General features: G+C 41.8%; 2 protein-coding genes across 2 annotated transcripts; both read right to left on the bottom strand.

The window, feature by feature from the left end:
* Positions 1-3,938: 3,938 nt before the first annotated feature.
* bola1 (bolA family member 1) lies at positions 3,939-6,194 on the bottom strand. Its single transcript, XM_071542232.1, has 2 exons — positions 6,142-6,194; positions 3,939-5,127 (listed from the first exon to the last, which is right to left on the bottom strand). Exon 2 carries the CDS (start codon positions 5,103-5,105, stop codon positions 4,653-4,655), a length of 453 nt encoding a protein of 150 aa, XP_071398333.1. The 5' UTR covers positions 5,106-5,127; positions 6,142-6,194; the 3' UTR covers positions 3,939-4,652.
* Positions 6,195-10,307: 4,113 nt separating this feature from the next.
* Positions 10,308-19,938, bottom strand: LOC139663535 (synaptic vesicle glycoprotein 2A-like). Its single transcript, XM_071542231.1, has 7 exons — positions 19,846-19,938; positions 18,670-18,758; positions 16,797-16,961; positions 15,989-16,122; positions 13,273-13,479; positions 11,632-11,791; positions 10,308-10,491 (listed from the first exon to the last, which is right to left on the bottom strand). Exons 1-7 carry the CDS (start codon positions 19,924-19,926, stop codon positions 10,308-10,310), a joined length of 1,020 nt encoding a protein of 339 aa, XP_071398332.1. The 5' UTR covers positions 19,927-19,938.
* Between the last annotated feature and the right edge of the window lie 1,970 nt (positions 19,939-21,908).

Genomic DNA, 21,908 nt, shown 5'->3' with positions numbered 1-21,908 from the left:
CTCCTCCTCCTCCCTCCCAGCAACCCACCTGTGTGGACTTTTCTCTTAATCCCCCACCAGCCCCCCTTTTTTTTTTTTTGCTGCGCTTTGAATACTTAGACTACTGAGTGTAACTAATTCTCCCACACAAGGATATTGTCTTCTCCCTATCTCTGCTTTTGTCCTTCCCTTTCAAGCCGTCTATTCACTGATTTCATTAGTTGGCGGTGTGGTGTGAGAGAGAGAGGGGGGAAACTTTCCAATTAAAAGCCTTAATAGCCTGTTACCATCACCTTAAATCCAACTCTTGTCTTTTCTCACATCATGAAACCAGCTACAGATTAATCACCAGATCAGTGTGGGAGCTTTTAAACCCCATTCTGTGGTTATTAAAGCATAATGAGGACTGATTTTGAGTTGTCTCCTATAATGGTTTGGCTGTTACAGGGCAACATATAGGACTATCCTAATTAACACTAAAAATTCCGAGAAAAAAATGTGTTATGACACTTTTTCCCTTAATGACGAACCATTACAACTGTGCAATGCCATCAGGTTTAGCATTAAAGACACATAAATTTAACGATTGTTGTTCCTAGCGGGGGTTTAATTTAAATGTGTTTAACAGGCTGCTCTCCCTACACACATGCTGCACAGATCCTGCAGCTGACCAGGGGGCCAGCGGAGGAAGCGAGTCCCCTGGGACGACCAAACCAGCCTTTCTCAGACACCCATTTGTTGTACCCACCCCACCCCCTGCCTCTCTCCTCCACCTCCCCACCACCCGCCGATGGATGACCCCGCAACCAGGAGGGGTCAGCTGCGCAGAAGGAGCCCCCCCCCCACCACCCCAACCCCATGCCCCCCCGGTCCGGAGCCGCAGCGTAAATCAGCGGCTGTCCATCGCGGGAACCCTGCCCTGCCCGGGGTCCCAGCCCAGCCTGGCACCATCCGTCCTGCGGCTCTGACGCAGGAGCAACGCTGCCAAGGTGGGATCCCACTGACCTGCTGCACCGGCCGGGCCACATGGGCCAGTCCTGACCCGGAGACAGATCCATCACTAATGGAGACTGGACATGGAAGACGAGGCCTGGTGCCTATCTACTATAGCTGTGTATGTGTGTATGTATGTGTATGTGGGGTGGTGGGTAGATGAGTGGGGTTGTCCGCACCAGTTATTGGAGACTTTTGTTAGGTTTAGTGTTAGTTTTATCATTTCAAATCAACTCTTTTTGTAAATGTATCAGAATCCTTTTTGAAAAAATTGATTTTTCCCTCAGCTGACTGCCATTTCTTCTCAAGCAAAGTTTCTACAAAGCCACTCAGTCTAGTTTATTAACACAAGGAATACTTATATCAGATCCTGTGTATGGAGTAAACACTTATTTGGCTTTTGAACTGGACAGCTTTAATGAGAAAGAAGTTAAGTCCTGGTCACTGTGCTATACCAGGTCTACCTCCTTTAATTGCCCTGATACAAATACATAATAACAATTCTTAATCACCTCTGACACACAGACTGCATTACAATTTCACCTGCGTGTAACGCGTGCCGTAACAAGTCACAACCTATTAGGACGACCAAACCGACCCTGTCATTTTGCTGTAACTGCCACAGACAGAATAGGTGATGTACAGCCAGTACATGTAAAACAGTCCGGCCTTTAAGTGCGAGGCAAGTCCCTGCACTCCTCCTTATCGCCCCTGACGACTTGACGTCTTTTCCCTCTCCATCATAACAGCACCTGGAATTGTGACACGTAAATCTTATCGGCAGAGACAGTCTGCGCCTCCCCAGGCAGTATGGCCAGCTTATTGCTTTCTCCATAGCCTCTGCCTTGCTTCTTGCTCCCTGTGTATTCCCCCCACCCCGCCCCGCCTTAGGCCTGGCTCTAATGGACGAGCAGGGGTCATAAAATGGTTGTGTTACTGTTTTCCTTTTCCAAACCAGTGACACCAGTTGTTCACCCTCCTCACCGGTGCCTTTTGTGAGGCCTGACAGCCTGCCAATTCCAGTCGGAGGATGATTGTAGAAGTCGACATGCATTACCTTGAGGTGACACCGCATTCCACCCAAGGCCCGTCTTTATGAGCTAACAATAACTTTGAATAGCGCTGCAGCAAAGCGTTAAAAGTTTATTTCGGCTCTGCGGTGTTGCTGGCACATCCGCCTCATCCCTGTAAATGTGTTGCATCCAATTTTGAAATATCTCTTTAAAAATATTAAATACAAATTCATCTAGCAGATAAATGATAATTGGGGTAAAGGAGGGGTTATTCCTTGTTTGTTAAGACTCCCACCAACAGTTTTTGACATATATGCTTTGTCCCATTACTCTTATAGGCCTGAGGAGTGATTTTTGGCAGTCACCGGGGTGGAGGGCAGGACAAGGAGACCTTCACAGTGACACACACAACCCCAAGACAAAAATAGACACCCACCCACATACACATACATGCACAGTACACACAGAGTTACGGTCACAGTGTGTCATTCTGAGAACAAGCGTAAACTACCAAACATTTTGTACTTTTGTCCTCTGGTCTGCTCAGCCAATCACAGTCAAGAGGAAACGAGGCCCTGGTTCATGCAATACAAAAATAATTGAGCCATTATTCACTGACAGATATTCTTTTAACAAACAACTTATGTCAACCTTGTTTTCACGATGACCAGTTTTGTTTTTTACACAGGTTAAGAGGGAGTTAGGTATATTTATTTGATAAACTACACCAATATTTGATGTTAAACTAATAATTATACTTTTAAATTACCAGTTACCATATGATGATTCAACTTAAACCCAAGGCAAACTTTCCTCTCCTATTCCCAAATCTGTCTTATTATAGACTTGCCTGAATAAGTTATCAAACATCTGCATTTTTAAGTAGGACTACAAGTATGGCCATAAAGAGAAAATGAAAACTGACTGGAATATTGATGATCAATCCTATGGGGAATAATGAAGACATCTTGTATTCATCAACCCACCAGCCCATTTCAGTTTGTCATAACATTTGCACATACTGCCCTCATGTGGCGAGCCAGTGATCCTGATATTATCCTCAGAGGTGAAGGCAATACATCAGGAAACACTGACTGTCAAGCGTGGTTAAATATAATTTTGCAGTGCAACTTGTTGTGATGTGATGTCTTACTTTAAACAGCAACTTTTACCCAAATTTTGAATCATATGATAAGTTCCATGATAATACTGTTTACCGGGATATTTTTGGCACAGATAAACAGTAGTGTCCCATTACTCTTATAGGCCTGAGGAGTGATTTTTGGCAGTCACCAAATGTCACCAGATCTGTGACTGATCACTACTAACATAATGATAATCAATAATCATCTTGCTCCTACAGGGGGATGTCAGTGGAAAATGAAATGTCAGAAAGCTCAACTGACATATGATCTTGTCATTGAGAAACCCTTGGCATATTCCTAACATCGTTGGCGTTCTGCTCAGACCATTCGGTGGTTAACCCTATCCCTCCTCAAACACACATCACTACAATTAATTTCAAACAACTGGGTGACCATCTCTTTTTGATAGATAAATAAATAAATAAATAATAGCAGTTAGAATGATCCGGATACATTCAAGGCTAGAAATTATCCCCAACACCGGTAACTCTTCACACTCATGGTGTCCTATGTTGGTCCTTCCCTTTGTTTTGTATTCTAGTGATAAAGCATGTTACTGTTATGCTACTTCTATGTCTTGTAAAAGCTTGTAAAAGTTAAATGAAAGCCAGGAGATTCTTGAGACTTGATCTTGACTCTTGATAATGATATTGCCTGCTTGTTTCAGTCAAATAAAGCACCTTTGTTCATATGAAGCATGTCCTGCTGTGTGTGTCTATTTCACTATCCTCTGCCACTCACAGATTCCCTCTTGTCAACTGTGCTCGTGAAGACAACAATTCACCTGCCTGGTTAAATAAGATTAATTCAACTTTCAAACATGAATGTCAGACATTTATTTACAAATTATCAAGAAAACTGGGTATTTTCATTCACCTCAGAGAATTATCAACATGACCTTTCACTCTGACTTGTGCCCTGCCATGTTGACACTAGACAAAAAGGTCAAAACTAAAACACAAACGCACGCACACAACGCCGTAACACAATTCTCTTACTGTGTCATACTCAAGTCACCTTGGCCGGAAATAATATTGAAAGTCTACATAAAGTTTGGGCAATATGGTCTTAATGAGCTTCAGTGATAATTAGCTTCTCAACCCATCACTTTGACTAGCTAAGTAGGAGCCATATAATGTAATATCATCACATTAGCCAGTGGAATTTCAGTGTTTCCTCTGTATTAATTTACCAGTGCAAGAAATTTGCAACCATTTCTAGAGAAATGGGAGACTACAATATTAGTGTAATTCAGCCTAATTAACCTCTAAAATAAAGTGTTTTCTTAATGTTTATAATGAATGTTTAATGTCATTTTTGCATTACAATCTGCGATGGAACCATAACTGGCACTAAACCAAGGACAGATGTAAAACCAAAATCAAAAACATCCCCATGCATCACTGCTACATAAAATGACAGAGGAAACACTGATATTTCATTAACACTCTTCTTCAGCACCCCATTCCATTCTTCACAGTCCAGTCCAGGTGTAGGAGTACAACCTTCACAGTCCAACATCTCACTCTCGGCCGGCCTTCAGTTTCTCCTCCACTGTGTGGTCTCCCCTGGAGCCTCCCATGCAGGCTGGACTCTTGGCCAAGGAGGGGTTGCTCCCCCATTGCTGGGGGGTCTTTGCCTGGATAGCCAGCGCATGAACACAGCTGCTCAACTCCTCACGCAAAGCCTCGTTGACCAGGCGGTGGCGCTGTATCAACGAGAGGCCCTCGAACTGCGGGCTGACAACCAATACCCGGAAGTGGGATTCGGAGCCGGGGGGCACGGCGTGCATGTGACTTTCGTTGTGGACCTCCAAGTGTTCTGGCTTGAGCGAACCCGTCAGTTTGGTTCTGATAGCCCTCTCGACGGGCCGGCTGGGGTCCGGGTCCATGTGCGGTCTGAAGTGGGCCAGAGGCCGGCTGAAGGCAAGAGCGGTGGAGACGGGCCGAGCACAGCGGAGGACACTGGGCAGCATCAGACGTCGTGGCAGGAGACCACTGAGGACAGGAAGATGTGAGTGATGTTGAAGCAAGCATCTGTAATTCAGGGCTTTCAGGTGACATAACACACCCTCTGGCAGCCATGTCGGAGATCCTCAGCTTTTGGGCAACAGTAGCTGTGAACAGCTGGCTGCATTTCTAATGATACAACTTGGCTTTCTCAACAGAATTGAATAGACACGGTTCATTTCTGCGCTGTTGTGACTGATAACTGATTATTTCACAACATTACATACATCTGACAGATTTTTTGTTTACATGTCTTCTTGTTAGCAAGCTAACCATAGTATCAGACCCTATCAGTTAGCTATTGCTCGCTGGCCTGTTGTTAACACATCTGATTTGCACACTAGGCAACATATCTAGTAGAAGCTGGCAGTTGCATATTAACATTAATATCAGTCACTTTACTACTACTCTTTTTGTATTTAACAATTGTTTTGCTCACAGCCAAGTCTTCACTGGACCTCCATGATGGCGCCAAATGTGGTTGCTAGGGGATTTGTGATGCAACTGCAAAGCCTCCATTCAACATATCAGTTATACACTACCTAATACCATTACTAACCCAGTTAATGAGTTCCTGGAAGCTTTTGCTTTGGCTTTTTTGCATTAGTGTTCCCGTGGATGCTTGGTCTGCAAGACTCTGCAGTGTAACGTGAATGGCAGGTTACAGTAGCCTGTCATTCATATCATTACCTAATTTCTACTGTAGCCTAGAAATTAGGGTATGTATGTGTCACAGTGTCAGTATTGAGTAAAGCGTAACGGCAATTGTGTCATCGGTTTTGCTTGAAAGCTTCCTAGCTAAAGTTTAGCAGGTGATTTCTAGCTAGCATTAGCCTTTAGCTTCCCTAATGAACATTACTCAACCTGTTATCAAACTGCAGACATGTAACCGAGTCTTTACGTCGAGCAGTTCCGTATTGAATAACAGACCCGTCCATGTTTAATAGTACACCTGAATAATAATCTGTAAAGCGAACGTGTTAAAATTGTTTATTTACTCACCTTCAAGTGCAATACTTTACTGTAGTAACGTCAGTTCAGTTGTGTGTGTTCGCGATGACGTATGTTACGCAAGGCAGCATTCGCCGGAAGTGCTCTGACACCAGCTGGGTTGTGTAGTTTTTGTGCTCATTGTAGTTCTGTAGCAGCATCGCTGGTACTTGTAGTCTTTACTCCACCTAGTCAATCTGTTACAAAACTATACTGGGAAATGTTATCATGTACATTATCGAAATGTACAGTGTTTTGTATTCTGACAAATAAAGAAATGACAGACGTTCACTTATTTTCATAATTTTGACACTTGTTTATTCTTCATGGTTCTTTGTTATCCATTGCGGTTCTAAAGGGTCAGTTGCACAACAAAGTGCAAACCCCATCAAAAATCAACAATGAGAAAATATAAGAAAAATTCTCACACACCTTAAAACAGAACTGATGTTGTAACATTTAGCCTAACTATGCTTCATAACCGGTATTTAACATTGATGTATTTACTTATATTCCATTCTCATTTACAAAATACACAAAAATCAAAGACAACATACAGTATTGTTCATTTACACTTCTTTTTTTATAACATTTTTTTTTATATTTATGGTTTCACAAACAGTTTCTATACTTACAAACAAACAACTACAGTTTCTACAGCACAGTACGATGACAAATGTGATAAATTCTTTGTTACGTTTAATTAATGGCAATGCAATCTTATTGACAAAAGCCTCAAGACCTAGGGTTGTTTTTAGAGAGAACACAATGAATGTTAGCTGTTCAGTCCTGTTTCATTAAGCCAACACTCAGCATTTTAGTGGACAAGGCCAGCATATAATGTGCTCCAATTCCCAATAGCTTTAAGGGAGAGAAAAAGAGACAAATACCCAAACACTTATTGCTTTGTTAACTTTTTGCACTCACGATTGACTGTTGCTCAGGCAACAAGTTCATTAATACAAAAAAACCCTGTAACAGAAGCTAAGATATGTATCTACGAGAGACAATCTTGACTTGGACGGAGCCTGAACTGAGTCACTGAGATTAGACAGTTAGGTTAGCGTTTTCACAGCATTCCATGTCGAACTATACAACAATTACCTTGACATCGTTGTTTATAATTTCATGGGTGATACAGGACGACGTACAGAGAGAGAAAGGACATGGAGTGACAGATTAGGAACATGCTGTACTGCTGAGGCTTTCGTTTTATATTTGTACATTTCTATTTGTTTATTTCTAGGCTATTAATTCATGTGCTTTTTGAGAGGAAATCTGGGCGAATTTGCTGTCTGACTTGCTGGCCATTGGCTTCCAAAGTCAGTTCACAGAAACTGACTGCATTATATTTCCGAGGGGTCAAAGGGCACAAGGAGCTATGATATTAGTTACATTATAGTTAATTTTATTTACATATATTCATATCTATAACAGAGATTTGATGGTGTAATGTGTAAACTTAGGCCATACAAAATATTTGGCAATAATTAATGAGAGATGGTACTCATGGCACGCTCATAGGTAATAGGTCATGTAACCACAGATGTGGAGTTTGGAGTCAGATTGCTGTGTGACAGAGGGGGTGAGATGCGAGGGGCGGGGCGTCTGTGTTGGTCGGAAGCTCCTATGTTCACAACTGCATGCATGTTCACAATCTGGTCATTTGGTGGCTTTTGGTCTTTGTGCTCTTGCTAAACATCTCACCTTGTTCCCCATCAAACCTCTAGCAAGGCTGCTTCAGGATGTGTCTTGAAGAACACAAGGCATTCATCATTGTGCATGTACAGCAGTGTGTACATTTAGTGCAGTGGGTTTGTCTATTCATAACTGTCTCGAGTCTAGATATGGCTGCTATCCTACAAAATGGCAGTTTGGACAAAAACACCTTTTTTTTCTGTAATCTTTGACATTTGACGTTGTAGATGGATGTTGATTGTTTATTTTTTTTACCATGCAATTGTGAACATATTACTCTTGGCTAATTTTCTATATTTGGGGAATGTGGCAATAATTTTCACTAACCCTCTGTGCTGTTATGGGTGTTAGATATTATAATCAGCCCTTGGCAGTGTGTTCTCTACCATGGATCTCCTGTGTCATATTGTTTATATCTAGCTACATTTGTATAATGAAAAGTAAACTTATGCCCAGGCTCCCAGTTCACCCCAAATTCATATTCTCATTAGCAGAATAATCCTCTTCAACTGCAATAATCCTCACTGTTCAGCGTGTGCTATGCCCCGAGGAAATAAACACCACAAATAAGGAAAAATATAAAATAGAACAACTCTACAGTATCCCGCTATTTCTGTTTTGAGTGCAATGTTTTCCATAAACATTTTAATAATTACTCTGTTGAAGTGGAGCTCTAATCTTTCAGACTTTCTTGATCGTCGGATCAATAAAGCAGCTTAAGCGTGTATAACCGCGTCAGTCGTCAAAATGAGACAGCTACCCAACATCCAGAAACAAATTAGAATAGCCTGTGCCAAATATGAAATGGTAAAAACAACATAAAAGCTCAATATTGCACATAGAGGTTCAATATTGCACTAACTAAGAAGCACACTCACATCGATATAAACATTCAATTTACACAAAAAATTGGATTAGGGTTTAAGTTAATCTGTCATCTCTTACACAATTTGTGCCTCGACTGAAACCATCAAAACTAAAAATGTGAAATTTATGTCATTACATTGTTAGATGTTTTCTCTCTTTTGTGGAATAGATGAGGTTTTTTTCCCTTTTGATTAGTTGTTTTTCTTCCACACATGTATAAGTGTATAATGTACGTTAATATAGGAATATGTTCATACTTGTGGGGTGTGCTTTAAGAGTGTGGCAATGTTCACCGTATTGTTGCTAGCAACAGCAGAATAAAGGCAGTACGCTGTCTTTTGTGGGTCAGAAATTTCAAAATATTATGGGTCACTAACTGATACGGAAATGCAACACCTCAAAATGCTGTTTACATGTTGTACTCTCAATTTTCATAAATTTACATACATACTTTGTGACATGCATAACACTCTCCAAAACACAATTTATAAGAGGAAAACATACTGTAAGTCTGGGAGGACGGGTACTAAAAAGGCATTTCTTACAAAGGGATATATGATTCAAAAATGTTGATTGAACAGTGTGAGCTTCTGAACATTTTCGTCAAGTCAAGAAAATGTTAGGGACATTCACACTGGCGAATGGTTGTGCTTTAAATGTAAAATTTGGTGTGAACAAATCGCGTTTCAACAGGGCAGCACAAAATCTCAACATTGTCTGTCAAGGGAGACTTAAACATCGATTGATTTGAATGATCTCATGACTGCTTAGAGGCGACCAGAAACAATGTTTTAAAGGGAAAAGGGCTCAATTGATCACTTTGTCACATTCAAACAATAATGAAAGCAAACCTGGAATGTTCTATAATCTATAAAATGGCAGTTAGTCTGTACACCAACACAAGACCTCAGGAGATAAAGAATGAAGACAGGTCTCGGTTAAAAGAGAAAGCCAAGAGAGTGGAGTCTTGGTTTTACCCGGTAAAGTCAAAAATGCTTCAAATCAAGGCGTAAAATGTTGCATTTTTGATTCGTGTCCAACAATGGCAATGTACTGAAGACTTGAGAGGTGAGTTGAATTGCTCAGACGAATGGAGGTGACTATAGAGAACTCTGAAGCGAATGGCTAGTGGTCATTTCTATGAGTCTATTTGCATGGCTCATTATCAATAGCCCCCCCATCCCCTGATCTCCAACCCCAGGAGTATGTACTCATATCGGGGGAACTGCGTCTAGATTTAATTTTATGTTACTACTGGATTCCAGGGGGATGAAACAACACACACTCATTGAACACATCACGTTTGCCTCAAACGGCACCAATTTTGAGCAAGCATCGATAATTTGGCTCAAGGCTTATTCAGGCATTCTCAGGTGTTTCACAGCTCCACTCATCTTGATAGCATGAAGGTGTATCAATTAAATAATCGCTAATCCCAAACACCAGACAACCCACAATATTTACAGCTTAGCGGATCAGTGCCGCACTTCTGCGTGAACAAACCTTGACTCTATATCTATGGGTTTAGGGGTTAGAGGGCAGGATCTGGAGGGCTCTTGAGCTGCTTGTTCACAGTGTGGCTAACTCTTCCGCCCCCTGGTGTCGGCGCCACACTATTGCAGCACCTGGCCCCGCGTCTCCGGTAGTTTGAGGGCCAGGAAACTGCCCGCCGCCAGCGCCCCCGAGGCGAAGAGGATGGGCACGGCCTTGGTGATGCCAACGAAGGAGGTGAAGATGCTGATGCCCAACACCGCCGCCAGCTTGCAGAGGGCGTTGAGGAAGCCGAACGCCGTGGTCCTGAGGAGAGAGAGAGAGAGAGAGAGAGAGAGAGAGAACAGAGTCAGTTCTTTGTGTAACACCAAGTTAGAAAGAGGCAAAAAACTAAAGGAGAAAAGCAATACAATGGAACAATCTATCATTGATTTTGTAGCCCTGGAAGGGTGCTTTGCTTGTATGCTGATTGATTGTTTTTGATTTTCTGTTTTTTAAAATCTGTAGACTCCCGCACACTGTCTTCACTCACAAGGATTTTATTTCAGGACACAACGTTTCGGTCAAGTGGCCTTCGTCAGGTATCGGAATAAACATTACAGTGGGGCCTGTATATCTAAGGACTCAGGAAATAAGATGGTCCAGTCAGAGGGCCAAGGTAATCAGGTTCCTTCATGAGACAAATCAGCACCTAGTGAGGTAAAAACACCATCCAGGTGACAGGGTATGACAATCAAAAGGTTAATCAACAATCAAAAAAGATCATTAGCAACATCCATGAATCTCTACACTGAATAAAATTCTTGTAAGTGATTTTGACTTTATCCTTCTCCTCTGACGCACCTGGCACATACACACGGTTGTGCAAAGATTATCTTTTTAGAAAATTGACACATCTAAAAGCTAAAATATAACGTTTGAGATTAAATCACAGCACTAAGGTTGGTCTCAGAGAGCCTTCTTGATGTTCACACGTTATCCAAAGTGGAGACTGTAGGGACTCTATATGGCCACAAGGTGGAGCTACATCTTGCAAAATCAAACCTCTCAAAAGCTTCTCTACAGATGGATGCAGAGGTGCAACACAAAAGATGTAGGCTATGTTCCTGCTTTCATAAGACTCTTGAATTATTTTATACATACTATATTTTGTATCATACTTGGCTCCATTTCAATCAACCTATCAATTAGGATTCAACATACACTGTTATTCAAGATAGGGTAAAAGAAATTAGAGAACATCCTGTTCCAGCCATGCGGTGGCATCAAGACGGCTCCACGCTTCACATCACAAACACCACCGATGAGTTCATACTGCCGTTTGGTCCATCCCTCCGAGCCAACCAATCATCATGGGCCACCGCCTCTGACGTCACACGTATCCAACCCCGCTGACCCCGCCTCCACAGTGTCACAGAGATTTGGGTGCATGTCTAAAATGCCTACCTCTTGTCAGAGGGATAGAGCTCGACGGTCAGCACATCCAGGGCGTTCCAGGAGGCGATGCTGATGCCCCCGAACAGGCAGAGCAGAGCAATCATGGCTGACTCGCTGTTACCGAAGGACAGGAAGAAACAGCTGATGCAAGAAATCACACTGGAGCCCGCTGGAGAGAGGGAGGGAGGGGGAGGAAGAGAGGTGTGGAAAAAGAGGGAGATATGAGGAAAGGAGGGAAATCCTCTATAATTTAGCCAACAGTAGGGTGACCACATTTTCAAACCCCTAAACCGGGACCCTTAAGTGTACATGCACGCGCACATGTATGCGCTTATGCACGCACCATAGGTGTTTTCATCAGGATGGGGGACAATTATTTCAGGGCTTAACACACCTAGTGACTGCACCTTTCAACACCATGGACAGCGCCTCAGCAAACGAAAAATGATGAAAAAAAAAATCCAACAAAACATAGTTTATGTGGTGCATTGTTTATGTTTTTTGATTGGGTTAGGTAATAATGAGAGGGACAGAACATGATAAACATCTATGTAAGCACTGAAAACAAGTATAATACTAGTATTATTATTTTAATTGTGGTGAAAACCGGGACAATTTGGTAGTGAATGTTGAAAACCGGGACATTTTAGTGTTTTACAGATATTTGTCGGGACTCGGGACACCCATCTTGAAACTGGGACAATCCCGGACAAAGTCAGCAGGGTGATCTGTGCTAATTATTTATTAACAATCAATAAATTCAAGTCATTCAGACCTCAGAGCTCATATCTCATAGCTCATAGCTATGGGACTAGTGGACTCATAAGTCCACTAGAGCAACTGGGGGTTAAATGCCTTGGTCAAGGACTCCTAAGTTATGTTCACATTGCAGGAAAATCAGATTTGTTTGTTGAATCTGATATTTTAGGCTCACTGTCCACACTGCAATGTACAAGTGACCAGATCGGATTTGTGTGCTCTAGCAGTGCAGTTCTTTGCTGCCATAGCTACACTGGTTTTCAGAGTAAAGACACAGGTTTCCTTATGCATAATAGTGACATGTTTTAATGCCGCCCTCTGAATTCAACAGGCAGCGTAAGCTAGCCATGGTTTCACCTTTTTTGATTCTGGATTCTTATATGTTGGTAGTTTCTAGAGCTTGCCAGCGATGGAAGAGGTTGAATTTTCACGACTCTCCATGTTTGTTGTTAGCTATGTCGCTGTTATTTATGTTGCTTGATCGCTCGAGTTGCAGTATATGACATCAAACAAGCATTGCGCAGGGGAAAAAACACTTTGAATCCGATCACAGCGGTCAAACTGAGTCCCATGTCCACAACTGCGATTTGAATTGTATTTAAAACCACATATGAAAGTGGCTTGTATCCTGGGCGGTAGTTCATAAGCAAGAGGAAAGTGTTTCTCATTTACTTTTCCCATCCAGGGTTTCCCAGCTGGTCTGATATTAGAAGTGGCAAACTTTGTGCTCACAATCTCTTTATTCAAACCTCCAGGCTACCGCTGCACTCAAAGGACACCAATGTACAAACTTTCCTGTAGTACTCAGAATTACCCATTCTCATTTTCTCTCAATCAACATGGCACTAAATAATGTGTATACCCCTCCTTTGGCCCCCGCCCGCTTATTACCTAGCATCCTCAGCCGTCCGATCTTGTCCATGAGCAGCGCGGAGACGATGTTGCCGGGCAACACGGCCAAGGTGCCCAGGAAGCTGACAAAGTAGACCATGTAGGCATTATTCTCATCGCTGACATCACTGAGCAGACAGCCCTCCTTGTTGTGCAGGAAGGTGCTGTTGATGAGCCGGCTGTTGATCAACCTGTACTTGAAGAGATCTGGAGGAAGAGAGGAGGAGGGAGAGGAGGAGGGGGTGCAGAGGAGAGGGTGAAAGGGAGGGGCGAGAGAAGAGGAAAGGTATGGAGAGAGAGGGAGTCAGGGGAGAAGGGGGGAGGTGGACAAAAACAGGAAAAGGGATTGATTAGTGGAACTTGAGATTAGCGTGGATGGGTGCTTCAGAGTGTTGACAGGAAGGAGAGAAAAGATGCTAATTGCAGCCCAGTGGATTGGTGTTTTTTTCTCATGCTACGGAGAGTAATGATTAATCTGCTATTAAAGCTGCACTAGGCAACTTCACACATTAATGGCTCAGGCAAAGAGCGGTAAGTGTTTTAAGAAATTTGAAACTTCAATACCCAGAAATCATGTAACCGATGTGACGTCGGTAAACTGCACACAGCACGCTCATGTTTACCAATGCTTCCTACCAAAGAAACCCAAAGAGACCAGAGAGGAAAAGATCTAACTTTTGTGAATCCAGATTTGTCTGGACGGAGCGCTGCTTACTGCTGTTTGGGAGACAGTTTGGAGTTCACCCAAAAATGAAAAGTTTGTCATCATCTACTCACCCTCATGCCAAATGAAACACAGGTGAAATTTGTTAGTCCATATAACACACAGGGAGGTTGCCAGCACAACTTGGTAGCAGCCTTCTCCAAAACAACTGAAGTCAGTGGGGACCTGTTCTTTAGAGTTCCAAAACAAAAACAGCCAAACAATCACACTGTGAATAGAAATACCTATACACTACTATTTGTTGCAAATCAATCAGCTGTAGTTAAGATTTGCACTAAATTATGGTGTAAATATACTGTAAGTCTTTTTGGAACTCTGAAGAACTGGTCCCCACTGATTTCAGATTTGTGCTGGCAACTTCCCTGTGTGTTATATGGACAAACTTCACCTGTGTTTCAACTGGCATGAGGGTGAGTAGATGATGACAGAATTCCTATTCCTTTAAGTTTTGATTCTCAAGTTTTGATTCGTCAGTGACACCAGAATTTCACTTGGCCAAATCTGGCGAATATACAGGGGGATGGGACACTCTCCTCTACTGCAGCCCCACTTTGTGATTTAGGCTGATGAGACTTATTACATAAAAATCTGGCCTAATGCAGCTTTATAGCTCAATATAATCTGCTAGGTTGATCTCAATTTCAATAAAAGGTGAATACCTAATATAATCTCAATGACTGCAATCTTGCTGTAATAACACCATAAGCAAATAAACCACGATTGGCAAAGAACAGTCCTTTAAACCCACCTCTGTATAAGTTTACTTGCATACAGACTGCCAGTCTGTTGCCTCACATCCCACCTGAATTTGTCATGTGGTTTGTTCCCATCATGCTTCAATGTGATAAGGTGTGTTATGGCAACTATCAGGCAGCCTTAAGTTCTGAGTCGGAAGCCCAGAGAAGGATTTAGCCATAATATGCAAACAAGTTTCTAATTCTCGTTCTAATAAGGACTCCTGCCCTTCTCTGATAGCAGCTATGAGTGATTGCTTGACTGGCCTTAAGACTGCAAACAGCTAACAAAGCCAGAGGGTGGCTGGCTGATATATCTATTGTACAGCACTGATAAGGTGTGTGTGTGTGTGTGTGTGTTTGTGTGCGTGTGTGCATGTGTGTGTAGACACAGCTGCTGAATCTATAGCTGATAACAACCTTTTCTACAAAGAACAAAGACAAAAACGGCATCAGCACACACCCTGAAGCGTGTTAATACATCTGTTATCTTTTCTCATCAGCTGTATAAATGCAACATCTTTTTTGTTGTTTTGACACAGAAAAATCAATCGCGCAGTTTGAAATGAGAGACAGCTCTGCAATGTTATGGCTGAAGTAATGGAGGATTTGGTCTGGGTTGCTAGGAGACGTCGCTCTGCAATGCTACATTTGGTGTCGGGCCAGTCGGTGGAGAGGGAAAAAGACAAAGTAATTGAGCCATTTTGACGAGTGCAAACCACTTCTGCAGTTGGAGTTGATTTTCCTGCTCTATAGAGTAGAAGAAGCAAAGAAAAGTTGGAGAAGACTGTATAAGAGACAGGTGTACCAGATGTATATTCTGTGCAAAAAAAAAAAAACATTTATACAATAACTGTGCATCTGCAGATCTGGCTTTATTCTAGATGACACAGTTGAAATCAAACAATCCCTGAACAAGATTGCGTTTGTAGACAGCAAATAGAAAGAGGTGAAGTTGTGCCTATAGGCTGTGTTTAAAACAAAGTCATTTAAGGAAACCTTTGAAAGCACTATTAATAGGAAAGAGGGAGGAGAGGGGTGGAGACAGAGAGAGAGAGAGAGAGATAGAGAGATAGAGAGAGAGAGAGAGAGAGAGAGAGAGAGAGAGAGAGAAAAGAGGAGGGAAGACCATTTGCGTCTCTCATATGTGCATGCATATATGCTCGGCTCGGCTTGGCTGTGAGTGTGTGTGTGTGTGTGTGTGTGTGTGTGTGTGTGTGTGTGTGTGTTTGGGAGTGTGTGTGTGTGTGTGGCCAACCTGTGTTGTAGAAGAGGGTGGCGATGAAGGTACAGTTCTTGAAGAAGGTGTTGCTGGAGGTGATGTCCTCAAAGTAGCACTCCTCAAACAACGAGTCCTCAAACACCATGGACTTCATTCTCAGGTTCATAAACCTGGAGAAGATGGGAGGGAAGGAGGGAGGGAAGGAGAGATGGAAGGAAGGAGGGATGAATAGAAGGAGTGCAGAAGACAGAAGGAAAGGGTTACAGGGAGAAAAGGGGGAAGAGAAACAGAAAGAGAGAGAAAAGTCTTAGGAACACTTTTCAACATCAGAGTAGAAGCTATTTGGCCATCAGCTATTCAATTACCATAATACTATTTAGCTTTTAACAATTCATACCAGATTCAGACTTCAGTTTGAATAGGTGAGGCCAAAAAGAAAATCAAAGATGAACACCTCCCCCACGGAGGTGTTCAGCAAGTTTGTCTTTGATTTTCTTCATGCGTTAAAAGCAACGCTCAGAACAAAACTATTTGCTGAGGCCTCATTCATATTTTCATTTTGTTTGAGGTCTACCACAACGTATTTACATTTTGTAAATAAATTATTTCTGTTTGACATCTCACAGCACGCTCCGAGGGCCTCTGTCAGTCACTCTGTCAATCACCCGCCAAGTATGGGAAACATGAAAAAAGCCCACACATTCTCACAATAAATTAAACCGTACACGCTTGCCAGGATTTACACTGGAACTTGACCGGCATGCATGCAGCCCAATCAAAAACCATTTAACCAATCCACCATCATTTGCCATGGCGACACTAACGAGGGGAAGCAGCCACTCACTTGTCGTTGAAGTACTCTCCCTGGCGGTGGACCTGGTTCTCCAGGGTGAAGTTAAAGGTGACATGCTCTACCTTCTCCTTGATGAAGACCTTGGTGCGCGAGGCGTACTCCTGCTTCTGCAGGTACTTGATCATGTCTGGGAACCACACTGTCAGGCCGTAGTAGCTGGAGAGAGAGAGAGAAAGCGAGAGAGAGAGAGACAGAGGGAGGGAAGATGGATGACAGTTCAGAGAGAGGGTGCTACTGTTATAATGAAGAGACACCTAACAGCGCTCCTCACTAAGGTGGGTATGCCTCTATTTTACAGTGGCACATGAACAGTGTTACTCTGAACATAAATATTCCAGGGGCACAGAAATATTTGTTACATCTGTTGTCTGCACATTGTGGTCATCATACTCATCATATGATCATCACACTTTAGTTGGATATAATGTTCTAGGAAGTCAAGATTATTCTGCACTCATTGTCAGTTGCTCTGGATAAAATCTGAGCTAAATCCCATGAATGTAAATGTAATGTAATTTTAGTGTTATATTATGCAAAGTATTATGTCAAGCTGATTAAATTTCCCACTGAAATTGATTTCTAGGTTACCAAAGCTTTTGTCTTTTCTGCTTCTGCTTTCCTCTCATTTGCTTATGTTATTCTGATCTGAAAAGATATCATCACCATCTGCAGTAGCTCAAAATTACGTTAAAATGTTTATATCATGTTGACATCAAAACCCCCAACCACAGAAACAGAATGCTACATCCCTTGAACCATTCCTTCTAAACTATCAAACACTATAAGGAGGTCATAACTAATCACAGCATTCAATGTTTTTGACAACCAGCCCCAGTCTCAAGTGGCACATCATTTCACCAGCCAATTTAATTTGCCAGAGGGGCAAGCATCTGATGCAGCTAAGAGACTGTAGGGTTTTTATTATGTCCTTGTTAAACTGTGCTTGTTCTGAAATGCCTGGTAGTAACTTTTATAGGCCAGCTGAAGGCCGCCAAAGTTACTGCTCCTGCTGCGGCTGTTTTTCACCGCTGCTGCATTGAAAGAAATGCTTTATCCATTTCACATTTCTATACAATTCACATTGCTCATAGAAGCATTTGGCTAGCTGGTAGAAATTTCATTTCAAGTTCCCTGGTTTCCTCATATGGTTGCCGTGTCATTTTAGGTGTGTTTCATTGTAAGTGGGCTTAATGCTTTGTTGAGGATGTAACATTATCATAGTAGGGCTTGCTATGTGTATGTTGACATTAACATTGATTGTTAAGCTATTATTGGTGAGCTGATTTTACTACATTATTTGCCAAGACACTCACAGCGGGCAACCACTGAACTGACGGTAAGTTAGTTTTCACTTGTTAGAATAGAATAACATGATGGAGCGCAGGCTGGTTACTTGCTTAAAATAGCTGTTCATTTCAATTCTTTGTGTTGTTATTTCAATGCTTTATACAAAATAATAGTAAAAGCCACTCAAACATTACTCACCATCACATTCTACATTTATGAACCTGACATATGCAGCCTGACCTTGTCATTTGGGGAGGAGATCATACAGGACATATGAGCACTGCCTCTACATTCAGACCGCTGACAATCACATACTGTGCCAATTTGAACAAGCTGATTGCTAGCTGTAGTACCAATAGTACCAACAGGGTGATATATGTCAATGCAATGCTTGTACATTGGCTGCTGATGAGTGATGTCACCTAGTGATACCATGCTAGGAAACGAGGCTGCTGTGATCAACACTGGCCGGTGTTTCTCTGGTCGTAACAAATGAATGGACTTGGTGTCTGACTGTGTAAGTCACAGTAAGACCCAGAAAAACCCTGCAGTGCTGCGCTGTTTTTCCCAGCCTTACCTGAAGGACATAGAGAACCACACGGCCATCATCATGTAGGTGGTACGGCGATACTCAGGGGAGAAAACGGTCAGGAAGTTACTCCACACCTGGAGGAAGAGGAGCACACACACACACACACACACACGCAGAAAACATAATAAATGCGCAGTACATCAGAAATCGAGTAAACACACACCAGACATTTCTGAGAGCAAGTCCGTCTCTCTCAGCAGCAAGAAACAAACACCAAGTCCCAGAATCCCGTTCCAAGTGTAGAGTAAACACACTGAGACGACCTCAGCTGCACACAAACCCACGATAAACACAAGCAGCAGGGACTCAGAGGCAAATCACATGTCCTGCCACTGAATACACACCGGCCACTAAGGCAACACATTGAGAGCATATCCATGTACATGAAGCCCGGGGTGACCAGAGTTTTGCAGTTCAGCTTCAAGTTTGTATCCTTGAAAAAATATAAATTGAGCGCTGGGTGGAGATACATTAATTAAAATGTTGATTCCTTTGATATCCAGCCTATGACTTCCAAGTATAATAGTTTATTTTTGTGAATTTGCCTTACATTACATCATATTTGGTTTGCATTTTTGCCCCAGTTCACCCCATAGTACTGTAGACTTCAGGAATTGATGCCACATCCTTCCTCCCATGTGTGTCTTGAGGTGGAACACGCTTTGAACACCTGGATATTTTTCATTTAAATAAGCCATTTTAAGTCTATGAAAGACAATTGCCTAAGTATAAACTGAGCGTCTGCTGTGATAAACAGATCACAGTTGGTGTGACTACATTTTGAATGTGCATTGCTTTCATGATAGCACACATTCTTGTTTAGTCTTTGGCGAGCCCCCGTTTGTATTTTCATTTATTAAGGTGAAGAATAGAAATTCGAAGGACTGAAATCTGGCCCGTTTGGATTTCATTCCAGAAAACAGCTCAGAGATAAAACTGACATCTCTTATGCAAGCTTGCAGCTTCACTAACACCCACAGATTATTGTTACTGAGGTGCCTTTAACGTATGGTGCTGTTTTCTCTATTTCAGCACACCTAACTCTCAAGGCTTCTGTTTTGACTACTTAAACCAAACAATCCATATCCTTAAATGTGAAATTGTAAAATTCAATCAAGCCATAAGTCTGATTTGATCTGAAATAACGGCAGGGTTTCTCACCTGATGGAAAAGTGCAGTGAGCTTCATCCTCCACCTCTGGTGCCAGGCAGTGCCATCGCCCATGTCCACCAGCTCATCCATCTGCTTCACCGTTTTGATGGTGGTCACCTGGGAGCGACAGCATTAACATTCACTCAATATCACTGCATTATTCATTACATTCCTTTACATTTAACTATTGTGTTTAACTACTGTTGTGTGTTGTGTATTGTGCACTTCTCAAAAGCACATTAGCAATTTTTTAGAAAAGTTTTGCACAAATTGATAGTATGATAGTACCAAAGTATGCACACAAGTCGTGTAAGGAACAGGTGCTGAAAACTGGCATGTGGTTTTACACACAATATAAAATGAAAAGACGTGAGAACAACAAATGTCCTTAATAAATGTGAAATATGAAATGCTAATTTCTCGATTCTGATGTTTGTTAGGGCTTTGCTCATTCAAAATTCAAGGCATCTGCATGGTAATTCATAAGACTGTTTTTACATTGCCAGTGTGAACTGGCTGCAACCCTGTCCTCATTCCTTTGTTTTGAAATATCACAGATGCTGAGTGGTGTTCACGTTCTCTGCATGAAAATTATGCTAGTTAGTTAATGTTTGAATCTCAGTAAATCAATGCAACAGACGGCACAGCAATAGAAACCTATTGTCGCATTACGGCACACAAACCCAGAGACAATAAAAAGGTTACATACTGTACAACTTGACAACAGTATGACCAGAGGCTAGGGCTGGGCGATAATTCAATATTATTGTTTATCGTCTTTCAGTGGAATCATATCGTGATGATATGAAGATATTTTGATATCATGACAAATATTTCTGCTGTCTAAATTGATGATGACGAGCAAATTTTACTTAAAAACTCTGATAAAATGAGGTATGGTAGGAATATTATTTGAATATTTCATCACACTGAACATTACCATTCAGTTCAATGAGATGAACATTCATTTTATTATTTATTTATTTATTTATTTATATTGATATCGAGAAAAATCCTTATGATCATCATGATACTGATTTCAACCATATCGCCCAGCCCAACCAGAGGCACTTGAGCTGCCTAATGTCCCACCATTATCGTTATATTAAACATAACCAGGTATGTTAATGAGGTCATTAATTAAGCTAATAAATGTCTGAATACGTGTCTTCACATAACACATGGTTGGTATTAATATGAGTAAGTCTAAGGAAGAGCTACTTGCTCGAAACGTCACTTCTTTATTCAATTCTTCATACGGGAGCATTTTTGTGTGTGGACCTTCTGTTGTATTTCACTTGATATTTTCTTTGATCAAGCACCTGTCTTTTGGATGTGTGTGTCTTTCTTTTGATTTTGATTTTTAGAGGTAGAGGTATTAATATGAACACCTTATATTAAAGCATTAAGGAGTTTTAGTAGTTTCAAGAAAGTCAGTTTTGAGATGCAAATTTATGTAGCAAGGTGCTCCAAAACCTAATCAGATAGGAGATTCCTGTGGTTTTCTGTCATGTTTTGTTCTTTAGTTGTGTTCATGTGTCTACACACAGACAGACTCTCTCACACACACACACACACACACACACACACACACACGCAGACACCACCATGACGACATAATGTCCTGCATCATGTAGCATAGTGGCGGGACATAAAAAGCGATTCTTGACTTACAGAGAAGACCCTCTCTGGGTAGCCCTTGGCCCTCATGTTGGTGTCGTGGACCTGCTTCAGAATCATCCATGCCTCGTCATGTTTCCCGTTCTGAAGCAGAAATACAGCGCCATTACATTTCCCATGAATATATTAGTCAGAACTCATTATGTTGTAGCTCTCCTGGAAATTAAAACTGCAGCAGGTAGCGTGAAAGGTTCACAGCAGGTGGTGTGATATTGAAACGCAGCAGTGAGTCTAAATTGTCTTCAGTATTATACCCTCTCTTAACTTTATGGTTTACTGCAGTTTTTAAAACTCATATTTATCCAAGTAAGGGTTTTGCTTTTTTTTTTTAGCACATAGTTTTCTCCTGTTGGCCACTGAGCAGCTCCACTGCAGCAGTTGGGGTGTAAATG

The sequence above is a fragment of the Centroberyx affinis genome, unplaced genomic scaffold (assembly GCF_046629955.1).
Source record: "Centroberyx affinis isolate AG114_WGS23_722 - 3 ecotype Tasmania unplaced genomic scaffold, CSIRO-AGI_Caff_v1 ptg004043l_1, whole genome shotgun sequence".
Taxonomy (NCBI): domain Eukaryota; kingdom Metazoa; phylum Chordata; class Actinopteri; order Beryciformes; family Berycidae; genus Centroberyx; species Centroberyx affinis.
This window is presented reverse-complemented; position numbering and strand designations above follow the sequence as displayed.

Coding starts and splice junctions, on each gene's coding strand:
- LOC139663535 (XM_071542231.1), bottom strand. CDS start 19,926: ATGGATGAGCTGGTGGACATGGGCGATGGCACTGCCTGGCACCAGAGG. Junction 16,962..18,669: donor TGGTTCTCTATGTCCTTCAG/GTAAGGCTGGGA, acceptor CTCTCTCTCCAG/CTACTACGGCCTGACAGTGT. Junction 13,480..15,988: donor CACCCTCTTCTACAACACAG/GTTGGCCACACA, acceptor CTCTTCCTCCAG/ATCTCTTCAAGTACAGGTTG.
- bola1 (XM_071542232.1), bottom strand. CDS start 5,105: ATGCTGCCCAGTGTCCTCCGCTGTGCTCGGCCCGTCTCCACCGCTCTT.